A 17,216-nucleotide genomic window follows, 5' to 3' on the forward strand; every position below is an offset into this window, starting at 1 on the left:
TGCACTCCTCCTCTTTAATTCCAGGGACAAATGGAAGCCACCCATCCGCTAGCCGAGGATCAGCTGAGCCCTGGGGCTGATGCTTGCCCACACTGTTGAGAATGGCACCGAGGCCCAGCCAGGCACCGGGACAAAGGTTAACCCGGGACACTCCTGGACAGTGATCCTGATGTCTGTTCGGAGCCGCGCACTCAAGGGTGTGATAAGTGAGTATGTTACTGGCTCCCAGGGGATCCCTGGCCCTTCCTGCCTCAGCAGCATGGGCACAGGCCTGAAGGTTCCAGTTCTGAGCCTGCTTCCGGTCCAAGGGCCTGTCACAGGGCTATGGTCCTGGAATGGGAGGGGGTTTTCCAGCAGTTTCAGGCCGTGTCACATGCTAGAGCCATTGTATAGCCACATGGCCTCTAAGAACTGGGTCAGGCCCAGATGGGCTGACATGAGTGATGTGAGACACCCAGCACTTAGGAGATGGCATCTTCCCCAATTCTCTCTCTTATCTGTATGCTCATGGGTGCTTTGGGCCCTGGGCTTCACCTCTGTGCAGTGGGAACTGGATCTCACCTAGGCTTCCAGACTCTGCCCAGAAGCCATGAGTGGTTTGTGTGGCCTTGGGTAGAGCATCCAGGGCACTGGATGGTGAAGGCTTTGTGGTGCCTTAGCTGCCGTAAGCGTGGCCACCAGGGGGTCAAGAGGAGCAAGTTCTCTGCTGCTTCTGCCATGTTTCAGCCATATCCCCTCCTCAGTCCAGAGGAGCGGCACGTAGGGCGAGGGGCCCCCTGGCTGGGGAGTCTCACCTGTCCTCACATAGCCTTTCTTTCCAGCCTCGGCCTCTGGCTTTTCCTTGATGATGCTTTAAAAAAATGACAGTTGGCTGCTCTCCCAAGCCCCAGAGGCTGTCCGGCCTAAAGGCTGTTCTGTCTGAAGAGGACAGACAGTCCCACTGTGGGACCGGGGGCCGGTAGGCAGAGAGCTCCCCTGGAAACCAGGGCAGGGAGCGCTGGTGGGTTTGTACTCGGACAAGTTTAGGAGCTGTTGGGCTGGTCCATGGGAGCCCAGAGCCCTTAGCTTCTGCGTAGGAGTTTGCAGAGAGGGAAAGGGTAACCGGGTATTTCTCAGCTTTAGGTAGATCTTGACTCCACTGCTAGTTGAGAGTTTAAAACTCAAGGCTAGAATCTATTTTTCAGTCAACCGAGGCTTGCAAAATCAGTTTGTGATTGGAGGGTCTTTCAGGAAGTGTGTTACCGAGTTGATTTATAGCCGGGGTGGTGTGAGAGAGCCTGGACTGTGGGAGTGGGGTGGGGGGTAGAGAGATGGTCGTGGAGGCCACTGTGGGAACGCGGTGACTCAGACGGAGACCTATGCCCTGCATTACACAGAATTCCCCAGAACAACCTACATCGTCAGCCTTAAAACAGTTGTACCCTTTTGTTCAGTGATACCACTTGTAGAATTGTTCATTAAGAAATCTTTCTTTAGGAAATAGTTCCAGCAAAGAAAAGGGCTGAATTCTCTTGTTACAGGCATAAGAAAGATGTTCTTGTGGTGTCATTGTCAGAGTAGAAATGGGAAACAGTTGTTCTCCCTTTGTTGAACACCTAGGTTAAGTAAATTATAGATTTCCACTTGGTGGAATATTACACAGCCATTATAATAAGGAGAACATAGGATATATGACAACTTGGAAAAATTGATTATGATGTAATGAGTGAAAGTGTCAGGTTACAGGATAAGTACATTATGGTAACTTGTAAAATAAACACATGAGAAAAGATCGCAAAGGGGAAATGATAATGGCTGCTAGTTTGCTGGAATTATGAATGCCTTTTCTTTCTATGATGCATGGATTTGTTTCTTTTAAAACTAAATTAAATCTCAATGAGTACACCACATACCACTAAAAGTGATTTTCTCTAAGATGTGGGATGATGGGGGACTTGCTTTCTATATCATTCCTTTCTGCAGTGTTTAAATTTCAACTGTGAGCAAATGTCACTTTTGTAATCAGGAAAAAGAAAGACATTTTAAAATGCTAGATATAAAAAAATTTTAAAGGCTATATTTCCTAAGAAAGAGGAGAAGAGAAAGGCTGAGCTCTTTAGCTCTTTATACCTGCTCTCATCAGTGTTTAAGGGCCTGCGCCTGTTTGGGCCCATTCATTCATTCATTCATCAATCCATTCATTCACAGGTATCAGTGGGTCTCACTGCCAGGCACTGTTCTAAGCACTAGTTACCCAGCAGTGAACAAGGCAGAGCCCTGCCCTTGTGGAACTTTCACTCTAATTGGGGGAGACAGACAATGAACAAGTAGCGAAATATCGGAAAGTGAAAGCGCTAAGACTAAAATGGGATGATGTGGGTGACGGGGAGGCTGTTTTGGATCAGAGATTCCTCTGAGGGGTGTGGGTTGAGCTGAGATCTGAATGACAACAGAGAGGCAGCCGTGTAAAGTCTGGGAAGGGTCCTGCAGTCCCCACCCGCAGGCTGCCCTTTGCTGCCTGAGCCCCGGTAAGCCTCGGTGCCAGGCTGACTCCGTTCCCCAAGCCCACTTGCCCCCGCTGCACCTGCCAGCTGGGATTTGCTCAGCATCTGAGGCTGTCCGAAATCCTCCCCGGCCGGCTGCCCTGCACGGTTCTGCTACTCCGGCTGCTGTCGCTGCTGCAGGCACAGGGCTTCTCTGGGCAGCCTGCACGCTGGCCGCTGCTCTTGGCTGGCATTTCCGTGGCAGGGCTGGGGCGTCTGAGATTCCCGGCAGCTTTGGGGCAGGCTGGCCATCGGGGAGACTCTGGGTAACGTGTGTCCTGGTGAGAGGTCTTTGAATGGCACGTGCCTTAAGGTCCAAAGGGGTGGCTGCTGCCATGGTCCTGTGAGGGTCAGCCGTGACCCTGGAGGATCTTCGTGTGGACGCTGCCAGAACGTGGCTTCAGAACAGAACTTGGTCTCTCAGAATAGGCTGAGAGCCTTCAGGAGCTCTGACACCAGTTCTGGGCTTCGCTGATGACCTACCGAGAAGCTCACATCCTTCTTGCTTCCTGTTGTCTCTCCATGTACCATCTCAGCCTTCCACAAGCAGAAACTCAGAAAACGGTAGTGCCCTCAAAGGAGCCTGTAGTCAGCCTCAAGAACAGTGCGATGTGCTGACTGGGAGTGAAGGCTCTGGAGCTGGGTTCGAATCCCAGTTCTGCCTCGTGGAGCTGTAAGAACTTAGGCTAATTTTCTAGCCTTTCTCTGCCTCGAATTCCCCATCTGTGAAATGGGCTTCAAGATTATCTGCGTTAGTACATGGCAAGTACTGAGAAGAGTGCCTGATTATTACTGTGACTTGGGAAGTGGCAGGAGGACCAGCCCAGGGAGCTTTCCTGGGGGGACGCCCACAGCAAGAGAGGGTGGAACTCTATGGCATTTGGGCAAGCCAGTGACCACCGGTATCTTCCCCCACTTGCTTCCCTTCTGGCCCTGAAGCAAGCCCATGTTTTCTTCCCCCTCAACCTGATGACCACAGGGGAGGCTCAGGACTGTTTCAGAACTTGCATCTGGCACCCAGAGGTAAGGGTGACCGCCCACCCCTCATTAATTTCACTACCCCACCAGGAGACTGCACTCAGGGTTGCTCAAGCTGTGTCCCCAATGCCTTGTCCTCAGAGACCCCTGGAAGGCCTGTGCATCTCCCCAGAGCAGTGGTATTAATTAACTGTAATGGTTTTGTTGCCTGGGGATGGGGAGTGAAATTTGGGAAGTAAATGAGGTGAAAGAGGAAGGCTTGCCCAGCCTGTCTGCATGGAAGGGGGATCCTGATTTTCTAGCAAGACGCTCCTCTGGACAAAAATTCCCAGAGTTGTCGTGTTGTTCCAGGAAGTTAAGATGCTACAAGATGGGGGGTTTTGGCAAAACCAAGAGCAATCATCCCATCCGGTTTTGCCTCCAGCCTGTCTTGGACTTCGATGGCATTCTCTTCGCTCCTCTCAACTGCTCACTCTGCTCTCTGTCACCCTAAGGAGTAGCCCGGCGGGTTCCAAGAGCAGCAGGTGAGCTACTCCTAGGGAGCAGGGCTCTGAAAGCCAGCCCGCCCCCTCCCACACCTGTCTCCTTGGAGGGGCAGTGCCGTGTCCTGATGACTCGCCTTGGGCTCTGGCCCTCTGCTGGGACTCCGTGTGCCTGGCTCTGTCATCACACATGAGGGCTCTTGTACTTGAGTGTTGTTCCCTAAAACCCCGCTTGAGAAGCCATCCACTGCTCGGCAGATTCTTTTCTGTGCTTTCAGTCTTGCCCACGCTCTCGTCTCTACTCCACCCTGAGTTTTCATTCCTGGGCTGTCCCATCTTTGTGTCATGGTCCTCAGGATGGTTATGTCTGTCACCAGGAGAAAGAAGCAACATCCCGTGAACTGCTGGTTCCTCTTGATGCAGGTAGACCCGGGGCTCCGATCCCAGGGCTGAACAAGGAGGTACTGGAAGGGTCTGGGGCAACGGGCTCAGGTTGGGGGAGGCCAGGCAGGGATGGAGGCTGTTGGGCCTAGCAGAGGGAGGGGAGCCTGTCCTAGCTCAAAGTTCAGGCACAGCTCCGGTGACTATTAGAAGTGGGTTTGGGGAGTGGAGTTCTGAAAATCCACCCAGGCCAATGCCTGCCTTTAATTTTAGCATCTGTCCCATCACAGTGTGAGCTGCCATCCCACCTGACGACACTGTCTCACGTCCCCGCCCCTGTCCTCACCCCCGCCTCCTGGCTCCCGCCAGCTCTTCCCCATTCATCTTCCGTGGACCAGTCCAGGTCTCCTCAGACACGACCTGACCTCACCTAGGTATGCTTCCCCTCCACCTACCCGTGTCCTTCCAGGCACAGAGATTCTAAAACCAGAATCCAGGCCTCGGGCTCGCCCTGTTCTCTCTCCCCACACCCTCTCTTCTGTTCGGCACTTGCCCTCTCTCCCTTTGACAGCCACTCCTTTAATCTTGCTTCTGCTCCATAGGGTTTGGGCGTCCAACTCTTCCAAGTCACCTGCTCCGGGGGTGTGGGCGTGGCTGGAGCCTCTGATCTGTAACCGACTGGGAAACCATTCTTGGCCTCCCCCAAAAGATCAGACCAAGAGGCAAGGAGAGTAGGGTTTTAAAATCAGCATCAAGGAGGGGACTGACCGGAGTGATGACTCCACCAGTTACATGAGGCTGCTGACGTGCACATCTGAAGAAGTCCCTTCTCCGGATCCTGGGGGACAGAGGGGCCAGGGCTACGAGTGCCTGTCAGGTGGACAGACCTGCGTTCAGAGGACCCTGAGTCGGGCAGGAGGCAGAGGGGTCTCCAGGCCACCACTGTCCACCCACCTCGGACTGCGGACCCCTCCTCGCTGCTCTGTTTCCCTGGAGCCCAAGCTCTGTTCTGGGCAGAGCTTAGCAACCTGTTGGGAGTTCAGCATAAAACTAGAGCTTGAGAAACTGCCAGGAATGCTGGCCCTTTCACTCACGCATCTTTTAAGGCCAGGCCCTCAAAGGGCTGGTTCTGAGACCCCTCCCCTTTCATCACACCTCCTAGCCGCACGGAAGCTGGAAGCTCACTTCGATTCTCCTCAGCTGAGTGTTTGTTCCATGGGCTGTATGTGTGATTACTGTTTTCATGGGTAGCTTGGCTGCCGGGTTAGTGCTCTGGGTGGAGGTGAAGACCTGACTTGCTTGGCACAGAAGGCTGCCCGGCTGCTAGTGAGGACAGGGGCAGAAGGACCCTGCCACAGGTGGGAGGGCGACGCTGACCAGGAATCCTGGCTCTGTGCCAGGAATGAAAGCCATCTTTTTTTGAGCATTTGCTGTATCCCTAGTAGTGGATACCTCCTGGCTCATTCATCCTCACTGTAACCCTCAGAGGTGGTTACTCTTATTCTCTACTTATAAGGAATCTGAGACAGAGAGGTCAGGTAATGTGCCCTAGATCCCACAGGTGGGGGGTATTATTGTCCACAACACAAACCCAGGCAGTTAGGATCTGGAGCCCCTGCCCTTAACCCTACACACCATTCACACCTGTGAGTCATGGTTTGTTGTTGGGCATGGCTCAGGAGGGAAGAATGGGTGTTAATTTTACACAATTTCAGGTTTCCTTAAGTTCATTTGTCTGGCAAATTTACTGAGCATCTTCTATATACAAGGTGCTGAGATGATTGATGTATAGTCATTCAACAAATAGTTTTAAGGGACCTCCCTGGTGGTCCAGTGGGTGAGACCCCATGCTTCCACTGCAGGGGGTGCGGGTTTGATCCCTGGCTGGGGAACTAAGATCCCACATGCTGCGTGGCCAAAAAAAGAAAATAAAACAAACAAACAAACAAACAAAAACAAATGTTTTTAAGATACCATTATTTTTATAAGTTATACATACTAGTTAGAAAAAAATTTTAGAGTCTACAGAAAAGTATAAAGATGGAAATAAAAATCACTTATGATGTCACCATCTAGAGATGATTGTGGCTAAATTTTTTGTATATTTACATGTGTGTATGCCTTTGCAAACTCAAAATCACACTCAGCATTCCACTCTGAATCCTGCTTTTTTCTCTTAATGTTGTATTAAACATTCATCAGGTGGCTACTGGTGCTGGCCTCCAGAGGAATCATGGCAGAGCTGAACGCTAACTGTTATCACAGAAGTGAACGGGGTGCAGAGGTGGACAGGGCAGTGGACAGCTCCAGGGTTGCAGGTGTTTAGGAAAGTCTCCACAGAAGAGCTGGATCTTGAAGGATTATGGCTTCGCAGGCCATGGTTGGGGGAAGGGCACCCCAAGTAGCAAAAACAGCAATGGAGAGATCGGGAGGACAGGCTCCGAAGCAGAAGTGGATCACGATGGGCTTTGCCAGTCATGCCAAGGGGTTGAGCCTTACTCTGTAGATGTTAGAGATCCACTAATGGGCTTTAAGTGGGGAGAAACACTGGATGTGCATTTTAGAAAGACTGCTGTTTCTATACACGCTTTCACAGTAGTGATGAGTAAATTGAAAGGAGCAATGCAAGGCTGGGAGACTGGCTAAGTAAGAGACCATTGGAGTCATCCAGGTGAGAGATGATGGGGCTTGAACTAGAGCAGGAATGAGAAACAGGAATGACGAGGAGGAGATGGATTTCAAAGATGTTTAAGAGGTAGAAAGGATAGGCGTTAATGGCTGACTTGGTGGCTTTGCCATGTGACTTGCTTGGGCCAGCAAGATGTTAGTGGGTGTGACTTAACAACTTAACTAGTATTGAAAAGCACCGGTGCAGTGGGGTTGCTCGCTCTTGGGCCTCCGCCCTTGCCATGAGAAGACCTTGCCAGGGCTAGTCCACTAGGCCCAGAAGAAGGACGAGAGGCAAGTGGAGCAGAGCCATCCCAGCCAAGCATAGGACAGAGCCCCCAGATGACTCACAGCCTTGCGACCGAGGCCAGCCAAGATCTGCCAACCCATAGGCACGTGAGTTGTAATAATAAATGAGAGTTTATTTAAGCCATTGAGTTTGGGGATGATTTGTTATGTAGCAATTGCTGAGTGATAGGAATGTCTTCATTCTTTTTTTTTTAATGTATATATTTATTTATTGGCTGCGTCGGGTCTCAGTTGTGACACGCACAGCATCTTTCGTTGCAGTGCACGGGCTCTTCATTGCGCACATGGGCTTAGTTGCCCGACCAGGGATCGAACCAGTGTCCCCTGCACAGTTAGACTGACTCAACCACTGGACCACCAGGGAAGTCCCAAGAATGTCTTCACTCTTGAACTGAATGCTTACTGTGTGCGAGGCACTATTCTAGGCATCTGGGGATGCAGTGCTTAATCAAAGTCCTTACTTTCAGGGAGTTCAGATTAAAGGGGGGAAGTGGCAGAGGAAGCAAGAATGACCTCTCTCTGCTAACTGGGTGCATGGTGGTACCATTAATCAAGATGGGGGTCAGGGCTTCCCTGGTGGTGCAGTGGTTGAGAATCTGCCTGCTAATGCAGGGAACACGGGTTCGAGCCCTGGTCTGGGAGGATCCCACATGCTGCGGAGCAACTAGGCCCGTGAGCCACAACTACTGAGCCTGCGCGTCTGGAGCCTGTGCTCCACAACAAGAGAGGCCGCAATAGTGAGAGGCCCGCGCACCACGATGAAGAGTGGCCCCCAGTTGCCACAACTAGAGAAAGCCCTTGCACAGAAACGAAGACCCAACACAGCAAAAATAAATAAATAAATTAATAAACTCCTACCTCCAACATCTTCTTTAAAAAAGAAAACAAAACACAGCCCAGGCTTTACCTCCTTTGTGAAGGCAACATTAAAAAAAAAAAAAAAAAAAAGATGGGGGTCATACGATCCCTGAGGTGGACCTGGGTGACCTGGCCTGAGGCGGCAACTCCGGTGGGAGGCCCTCCGTACTCGCTTCGCAGCAAGGGAAGGTGACCACCCCTTCTGCTGGACAGAGGACAAGCGGTCCCCTCCCGGCCACAGGTGTGGGACAAGACACGCTGACAGTCGGGCACCAGTAGGGACGGGAAAGCTGCTGGGGCTGGAACTGCCTTCCCCCTTCCCCCTCCCGGGCCCTGAGGGGCTGCTGTTTGGTGCCATGGCCGGAGCAGCGAGGGGAGCTCGAGCCTGAGGCCAGAGGCCTGGGCTCCTATCACTGGCCGGTCCTCCCACACTCTCTGTGTTGAGTTGTGTGCTGGGTGCTCCTTTAATTGCATAATTTAAAAAGAAAAAAGAAGCTAAGAGTGGACCAAAACATTGCACAAAGTGTTCTAATTTCCAAAAGAAAAAGAAAACAAATGATGGGGGTCATAGGAGATATTGGGAGGGAAGATAATGAGTTTGATTTGGGAAAGGAATATGAGGTGCCTATGTGACACTTAGGTGGAGGTGTTCGGGAAGGAGTGGGGTAAATAGGTGTAGAACACAGGAAAGCTGTTTGGCTGGGGACTGAAAGTCATCAACAGTGAAACAAAATCATCTGTACTAAAGAGAGACAGAGTACATGCTGTGGATATTCAGGGGAGGAAGAAAGGATTTGTGGTTGGGAGGATGAAAAAGATTTTGTTCTGAAGGTGACCTGTAAGCTGGGTTTGTACTTGTGGAGGCAAGAGGAGAAAGGCACATAAAACACATTAGATGGGATGGTGGTAAGATGCGGAGAGCTGGACTGTGAGAATTAGGCTGAAAAGGTAGATTGGAGTGAGATCAGGGAGAGTCTTGAATGCCAGGCCAACGACACTGCAGCGTTTCATTAGCAAATGGGGAACCATTGAATGTTTTTGAGCAGGGGAGTGACATTAGGCACGCACGTCTAGGAGATGGCTGAAGTATGATGAGTTTTGAAGTCGAAATCAAAAGATACGGATTCTAGTCTCACGTCTTCCATTCAGTGGCCCTGGGATATGGGGCAAATGACTTCTCTCTGAGCTTCAACTACCTCTCTTAAAAAATGGAAGTCAAACTACCTGCCCTTCACACGAGTCTTAATTTAGTAAGAACCAATGACAAAATATGAATGAAAGTGATTGGAAGACCACCAAGCAATGTGCATGGGTAGGCATTATTGTGACTAGGTCTGCTTTAGCTGAAACGTAAGGCTGGGATTCCCAGACAGGTGGGCAGACTGCAAATGTCATCTTGTTAACCTCTGTCCCTTCTGCCACCTCGGAGAGAGGACTGCCAGAGCTGTCAGCCTGGAGTCCACTGGCAGCTGGGGTTCATGTTCTCCTGCTCTGCCTGCCCGTTCTTGATATAACCCTGAACTCTCCCGCCCCACCCTCCACATAAATGACGTGTCACTTAGAGAACACCTGCTCAGGGGAGGACTGTACCAAGGCCACAGAACAGAGGACGGGGAGACAGCTGCTGCCATCAAGGAGTACACAGGCTGGTTGGATAGGAACTAGGGGTGGCATTGAGTAAAGGGTCAAATGAGTGGTCCACACAGTCGCTGGTGGAGGGCCAGGCCAGTCTTCGGAGAAGCATGATGGGGCCTTGAAGGCCAGTGGGGTTTAAAAGAGAGAATCGGAAGGGAATGAGAAGTAAAGGGGAGGACTCTCTCCTCTGTCAGCCCACTGGTTTCCTCTCAGTATCGAAACTAAACACCAAAACCCCACTTAATGGAGCAGTTAAAAACAAATGCGACCACAATACGCAACCACTTCACACCCATTAGAATGGCCATCATCACGAAACCAGAAAATACGTGCTGGCAAGGATATGGAGAAATTGGAACCCTTGTGCATTGCTGGTGCGAATGTAATATGGTGCAGCTGCTGTAGAAAACAGCAAGGCCACTCCTCAGAGAATAAAAACAGAATTACCATATGATCCAGCAATTCCACTTCTGGGTAAATACCCAAAAGAACTGAAAGCAGGGACTCAAACAGATATTTGTACACCCATGTTCAGAGCAGCATTATTCACAATAGCCAAAAGGTGGAAACACCCATTAATGGATGAATTGACACACAAAATATATCTAGGTAGATCACAACAGAATATTATTTAGCCTTAAAAAGGGAAGAAAATTCTGACACATGCTACAACATGGATGAACCATGCAGACGTTAGGCTCAGGGACATAAGCCGGTCACAGCAGGACAAATACTGCATGACTCCACTTAAACGAGATACCTAGAGTTGTCAAATTCATAGAGACAAAGTAGAATAGTGGTTGCCGCGGGCTGGAGAGGGGATGGGGAGATAGACAGTGTTTCATGAGTTCGGAGTTTCAGTTTGGGATGATGAAGACATTTTGGAGATGGATGGTGGTGTTGGCTGCACAACAATGAGAATGTACTTGATATCACTTCAGTGTATACTTTGAAACAGTTAAAATGGTAACTTTTATGTTATGTATATGTTCACATACACACACATAAAAGACACATGTGACGGGCTGCTTAGAAAGAGCTCACTTGAAGTATGAGTGATGTGGAACTCACCTGAGTTTGAGAAGAAGTGGGGGAAGAGATGGGGACCCCAGTGGATGGGCCTAGTGAAAAATTAGCAAGTAGCCTGGAAATGGGGGTACTCTTCCGCTGACGCAATCATCCTAAGAAGTTATTATAGGGAGGGTAGTAGACACCCCTCTCCAAGGAGCACTTGAGTAGCGTTTCTCAGAGGAAGCCAGTGGGGCTCTTTGTTTTCCTCCTTTTATTTCTCATGCCTCCCTGGCTCAGGTAAGGAATATGAAATAAAGTAATGAACATGGAATAGGGTTAGGAGTATGATGAGTAACTAAAAGAGAAAGGTAGAGGCAGGTTTGAAATCCCCTCCGGCCTGGTCACTCCAGAGACTCGGGGCGGGCAAGTCTGTGGGCCTCCTCCCTCACTTGTGTCTCCTTTGCGTCCCTAACAGCCAGCCCCAGTCAGCGCCATGGCTTCCGCCGAGCCCCTGACGGCGCTGTCCCGCTGGTACCTGTACGCCATCCATGGCTACTTCTGCGAGGTGATGTTCACGGCGGCCTGGGAATTCGTGGTGAACTTTAACTGGAAGTTCCCGGGGGTCACGAGCGTGTGGGCGCTCTTCATCTACGGCACGTCCATCCTCATCGTGGAGCGCATGTACCTGCGCCTGCGCGGCCGCTGCCCGCTGCTGGTGCGCTGCCTCATCTACACGCTCTGGACCTACCTGTGGGAGTTCACCACCGGCTTCATCCTGCGCCAGTTCAACGCCTGCCCCTGGGACTACTCCCAGTTCGACTTTGACTTCATGGGCCTCATCACCCTGGAGTACGCCGTGCCCTGGTTCTGCGGGGCCCTCATCATGGAGCAGTTCATCATCCGCAACACCCTCCGCCTCCGCTTTGACAAGAACGCCGAGCCCGGGGAGCCCAGCGGCCCCCTGGCCCTGGCCAACGGCCACGTCAAGACTGACTGAGCTGGGGGAGGGGGGTGGGCTGGGAGGCTCTCATGGATCCTGTGGACAAGGGTACCAAGCTGGTAGGCTTGCCCCCTCTGTACAGCACAAGCCCTGCCCCGTAGGGCACACGGAACCCCCGTGCCCCACCCCCCGCCACCGTGGGCGGGCGTTGGGGGCGTGGTCAGGCGTTGGGGGCGGGGTGTGGAGGCGGCAGGGGCACTTCGGGTAGGGTCTGTGGAGCTCAGCCCAGCTCAGGGGCGGGAGGCCTGTGGCTACACAGGGACGGGACTACGTGGGTGACTTTGGAAGCAGCAGGCCCTGTCCTGACTAAGGGACACAGAGTGGAGCAGAAGGTGGGAGGCAAAGCCTGAGGAGGCTTTGGGCTGCTGCGGGGGCCACCTGCCTCCCTCTCACCTGGTTTAGTTGGGCTTCAGCTGGTTCCATTAGGCAATATTCAGGTGCTTGCTTGCAACCAATACCTCCCCCAGGGGCCTGCTGAGCTGCAGCCTAAGAAGAGACTGGGCAGCCAGGAGGCTGCTGGGCAGGAGTGCTGGTCTGCAAGGGCTGGGAGGTCTTCCCTTGGCTCCTTTCCCCTCCCCCAGGGTCCCACGCTGATCCCTTGGCCTTCGGGGGCTCCCCCCCTGGTGCTGGATTCCCACCAACCTTGGGCTTTTGGAGGTTTCAATCCCTGTGTGTTCGGCAGCATTTCCCCCTTTTCTCTTATTTTCAAAGCCTTTACCACTAGCAGCCCCTTTATCCATGTAAGCACCCCACCTGCCCCACCCACAACTCCCTAGGCAACACAGCAGCTGCCAGAGATAGAGCCCTGAGCAGACCCCTCCCACCCTCTTGCAGCCTTCCCTCCACTATTGTCGATGGCCCGATTCCTGAGAAGTCCCCCCTTATGCCTCCCCACCTGCCCTGGTCTGGGGGATTGTGGCAGGGCCCCTGGTGCTCACCTCCTTGCAGTGGCTAAAAACGAATGATGCCCCCAACGCAGAGTCAGGCCATCGTGGGCCCCATGGATCCACAGTGGGGACCTAGAGACAAATCAGTGTGAAGGGGGGAAGTTGGGCAGTAAAGGTACCTGACTGGTTTATTTTCAAACCAGCCGGGGCACTCTAGCTTTCTAGGTGGTGGAGGAGCCGGTATGCAGTGGTGGAGAGTCATGGAGACTGAGGGAGGGAGAAAGAGAGAGCCTTTCAGCTTTGGGAGGGTCTTCGAAGCATCCTTAGTGGGAATGGGTCAGTACTGGTTCTGCCATAGCCCCAGCCCTGCAGCAAAACCTCCTCAGGGCTACCCCGTCCGCAGCCCTCCCAGAAAGGCTGACCCACTGAGCTTGCTCCTTAAACAGTATTAACCCTGCTGTGCTCATGGGCATTGTCCTCTCGGTTGCCCCGCCTTCCTCAGTGACAGGTCCATTGCTGGCAGTAGACAGGTGAAATCCTAACTCCAGCCCACTTCCAGCTCTGCCCCCTCCCTGAGTGGAGGGGTGCATCAGAACACAGCCTTTCCCACGGTACATGGTCTCTTCTTGACCACACTATGACTCTTAGGTAGAAATCAGCCTTTCCCTTTTTATAGAACATTAAAAGTGATAATACCACCTGTGGAGAGAATCTCCTCTTCTTGCTGTACTGCTCCACCTAGACTGTGCAGACAGCACCAGCTAGGGCACAGGCCAGGGTGGGGATGCGGGGGGTGGGCAGGGGCGGTGTCCTGGATTGGGAGAAAGGCTGGGAGACTCTGCCTTTGGCAGGGTTGTGTTCTGCAGTGACCCTGTCCAGGACAGTTTGAAGGGCGATCCCCAGCCTCTATGACCTGGGCAGGCTCCTCCAGTCTAGGCACAACCTACATTCTGCAGGGGTTAACCCTACCTTTGGTTTTACTGTGGCCCCAGTTCCAGGGCTTTGGGGCTTCTAGGGGTTCAGCCTTCCAGTGGGGGGTCAATTGCTTTCCATCTACAGGTGGAGGGGATTCCAGAGGAAGAATAGTGTCTGGTTCCCGGTTCTGTCAGTAATTGTTTCCTCGGTCTTTTCCCCTTGATCCACATTATCTCGGTCTCCTGGACCCCACTACCCCTCTAAGCCCCTTAGACCACACTACTCACCTTTGCTCTCCCCTCCACGACAGAATCTGGTGGTCAGCTTGTTGATGTCTCCCAGCCCAAGGCCTCCATGATTCTCTGCCAGAGCAAGCCCTTGGGTGGCCCACTGGGTCTGGCCGCTCCAGAGGTTGCCCCGTCTGTTCCCTGGCACTATCTCTCTGGGCCCTATAAAAACTCCCAAGTGCGAGAGGTCCCCGAGTAAACCTGCCTGCCTGGCAACGTGCAGAGCACTGTACTTCTGCTTCATCCAGGTGCCCTGAGGCTCCTATTCTCCCTCGTAGGGGACAGAGCCCCTAGCAAAGGGAGGTGATGACCTGGAGCTTGACCACAGGATCTGTGTGTCTTCAGGGCCCCAATCCCATAGTGCCCAAGGACTCAAAGTTTGGAGTAATCCCAGCCCTGCAAAGCAGAGAATCTGCTCACTTTTTATGAACCTCTGGTGTCCTGGGCCTCTCTCCACAGGACATGGCAGCATCTCTGAGTCACAGATCGCCATGTGCTGCCCTGCATGGTTGAATCGCTTCTGACATCTGCTAGGCATCCTGTCCCTTGTGCCGTGTCCCCCCCCCCACCCCATGCCAGTGAGTCACAATGGTCTATGCTTATTCACAGCAATAATACCTAGGGAGTGCCCATGAAGTCCTTTTGTCCTGGTCCCTCGCTTTCTGCATGGGTCTCCTGGGGAGGCAGCCACTGAGCGGGTCAGTTAGGAGAACCTGTATTTATAGAGCTCTGGGCTATGCAGACACCACCACAGGGGATGCAGAAAATTGGGAGGCTCAGTCCTGGAGGGCTTACGGCTAAGGCAGGGAAAGCACCTTCCACTCTGAGGCCACCCCAGGCCTGGAGGAGCGGCAGGTCCCTGCTCTACAAAAGGGACTTTGAGGCGGGTGGGACTGTCTCCCAGCTATGACACCTCTTCGGAAGGATACATGCCTGGTTTGTGCACCCACTGCCTGCTCTGTCTCCATCGGTCTCTTTGTCTCTTTCTTTTCACATTCATGCACACAAAATATACCGGTGTTTGTGTTCCAGGACTGGCTCTGACCCATCTCTGTTTCTTCTGTTTTGGAGCCCCTTTCCTAGGAGCTGCTGGAGGCCAGGCCCTTCACACTCTGGCATCACACTGTCCTGAAGTGTGCTGGATGGGGCCATGCTGTGGGCTGGGCAGGTGGCATTCTCCACCAGTCCTTTCCACGATCTCTGTGCTGACCATCTCTGGTAACCTGAATTCTCCAGCCGACCCCCGACTCCCCATCATAATCTGGTCCAGTCCTAACTTTGGGACCAGGCTGCAGGGCAGATGGGGAGGCCCAGGCAGTATCCAGGTTGACTGTGGGTTACTGCATCTTCCCATGATATGGGCTTCTCTTGAAAATGCCAGCCATGACCTGCAATGTCTCATGGGGTGGGAGGGCCCATGGAAGGGGTCTGAGGGTACCCCAAAGAGCTGGAAGGCTAGAACCCCTTACTTGTCATTACCTTGAAAGTCATGCTTTTTAGAGTTCTGCTCTCCCCCTGGCAGTGCTGCTTTCCCCGAGAAGCACATTTGGAGGGAGTCATCCCTTCCTGCTCTGTGTACCTCTGTTCTGTCTAGCATCCCTTGTCCGCCTCTCCCCCCACCATGGTCCTGCCTACTTTCCTACTTCCAGGAAGAGGATGGAGGGTTCAGAATTTGCTCAGCCAGTTTAACCAAAACCAAAATGGCCTGGACCCCCTGGCATAGCCAGACTGTAGAATACCTGCTGGTTTTCCAGATGGAATAGGCATTGTGCTTTCTGAATCATTGAGAAAGCCCTCTGCCTCCCCCACTCACTCGATGGTGTTCATTTCAACTGAAAGCCCTGCCCCTTATGCAAATGAGCAAAGCCCCAACAGTCATTTACATGTTAGTATAAACAAATCTATAAGGCTAGTCCATTAGAGCAGGTGTTTATAAAAAGAAAGAGGCAAGCATAATGGAACAGGGTCTACCTGACGGAGCTTCAGACAAGAGGCGAGAGGTAGGACCCAGAACAAGGAGGCCGAGGGGACTTGAGACCCTTCTTCATTGGCCAGCTCCTTCTGTACTCTACTAAATGGGTACCTTTCTTTCTTGATACTTTCCTTCCTCACCTCCTCTGCCCCACCCTCACCCGATTCAAAGAGACCTTCTGACTCATCACACCACAGGTCAGAAGAACAACTGTGGTCCCTGCCGCTGCTAGTCCTGCGACTGCGGCCAGGCACTGCACTGATTGCTCGCCCTCATTCGCAACTTTTCTCCCATCCGTGGTGAGCACCGTTATTTCCCTATTTTACAGAGGAGGTCTGGTGGCAACCAGTCTACAATCCCGATTTACCATGTCACTCTTGTTAAAACGTAAGCCGAAGACCCTTTGGGGAGAACTTGTGATGAGTCACGTGTCCTTTTGTACTTTGATGAGACTCTGGATGTTGTTAGAGTCCAGTCCCTCCAAATGCTATTCACAACGTGAAATTAATGTTCAGGAGGGGGAGGTTTTTGGGAGGAGAGACGGGGTTATAAAAAAGGAAGTATGGGATGCCATCTTGGCCAAGACTTAAACCAATTGGCACAAGGATCCCTCCTCACGGAGGGAGGGTTGTGAAATTTTGGCCTCTGGCAACCCTGGGTTTGGAGGTGACATCTTCCCTACCTCCCACATGCAGCTTTATTTATTCCCCGGGCCTTTCACCTTTGATCCTATTTCCTTCTCTTGAGATTAAGCCTGGGCCCCTAGCTGTTGGTGCTCTCAGAGGGTTTGAAACTACCAGGTGAAATCGTTCTCCTTTTGAAAACTCAGATGGGCCTGAGAATTGATCTGGTTAGTTCTTCAACTACTTATTGGACACCTACAGTGAGCCAGGGACCAGGCTGGTTACTGGGGTGCTCACAGCTAGTCAGGAGAAAGGCGTGGACTGTTCTTTCATGAAGATAGTTATATCAGTACAGTACAATGTTGATCAGGCCTCCAAAAGAGAAGCCTCAGTCTAACAGAGGAACCTGACTCATCCACAGATATACGTAAGGCTTCCCCAGGGAAGAGACACGTAGTGCAAACCTGAAGGTCAAGTACTGATGCTTTCAGGGGTGGGCTGGCTTCTCACTGTCTGGAAATGTAGACATTGACTGTGCTCTGGGAGATACCTAGATGGGTAGAGTGCAGAACAAAGCCAGCATACAGTGGGTGCTTTAAGGAACTCTTGGTGAATGAAGTCTCACAGTATGTCAGCCCTAGTAAGCCCACCCTAAAAGCCAAGCTGAATGTTCCAGAGCACCACAGTCC

General features: G+C 52.1%; 1 protein-coding gene across 4 annotated transcripts; it reads left to right on the forward strand.

Annotated features, from left to right (window-relative positions):
• Positions 1–79: 79 nt before the first annotated feature.
• TMEM229B (transmembrane protein 229B) lies at positions 80–11,840 on the forward strand (the record flags this gene model as incomplete). 4 transcript variants are annotated; one of them, XM_082838004.1, is made up of 2 exons in its annotated part: positions 80–206; positions 11,323–11,840. In XM_082838004.1, 2 exons carry the CDS (start codon positions 80–82, stop codon positions 11,838–11,840), a joined length of 645 nt encoding a protein of 214 aa, XP_082694130.1. The 4 variants fall into 4 exon arrangements, with proteins under 4 accessions (XP_082694130.1, XP_082694132.1, XP_082694131.1 ...); XM_082838006.1 differs by having other exon boundaries at positions 80–136; positions 11,319–11,840; XM_082838005.1 differs by lacking the exon at positions 80–206 and adding an exon at positions 4,340–4,443 and having other exon boundaries at positions 11,319–11,840.
• Between the last annotated feature and the right edge of the window lie 5,376 nt (positions 11,841–17,216).

Source organism: Leucopleurus acutus, assembly GCF_964270905.1.
Source record: "Leucopleurus acutus genome assembly, chromosome: 1".
Classification (NCBI taxonomy): Eukaryota; Metazoa; Chordata; class Mammalia; order Artiodactyla; family Delphinidae; genus Leucopleurus; species Leucopleurus acutus.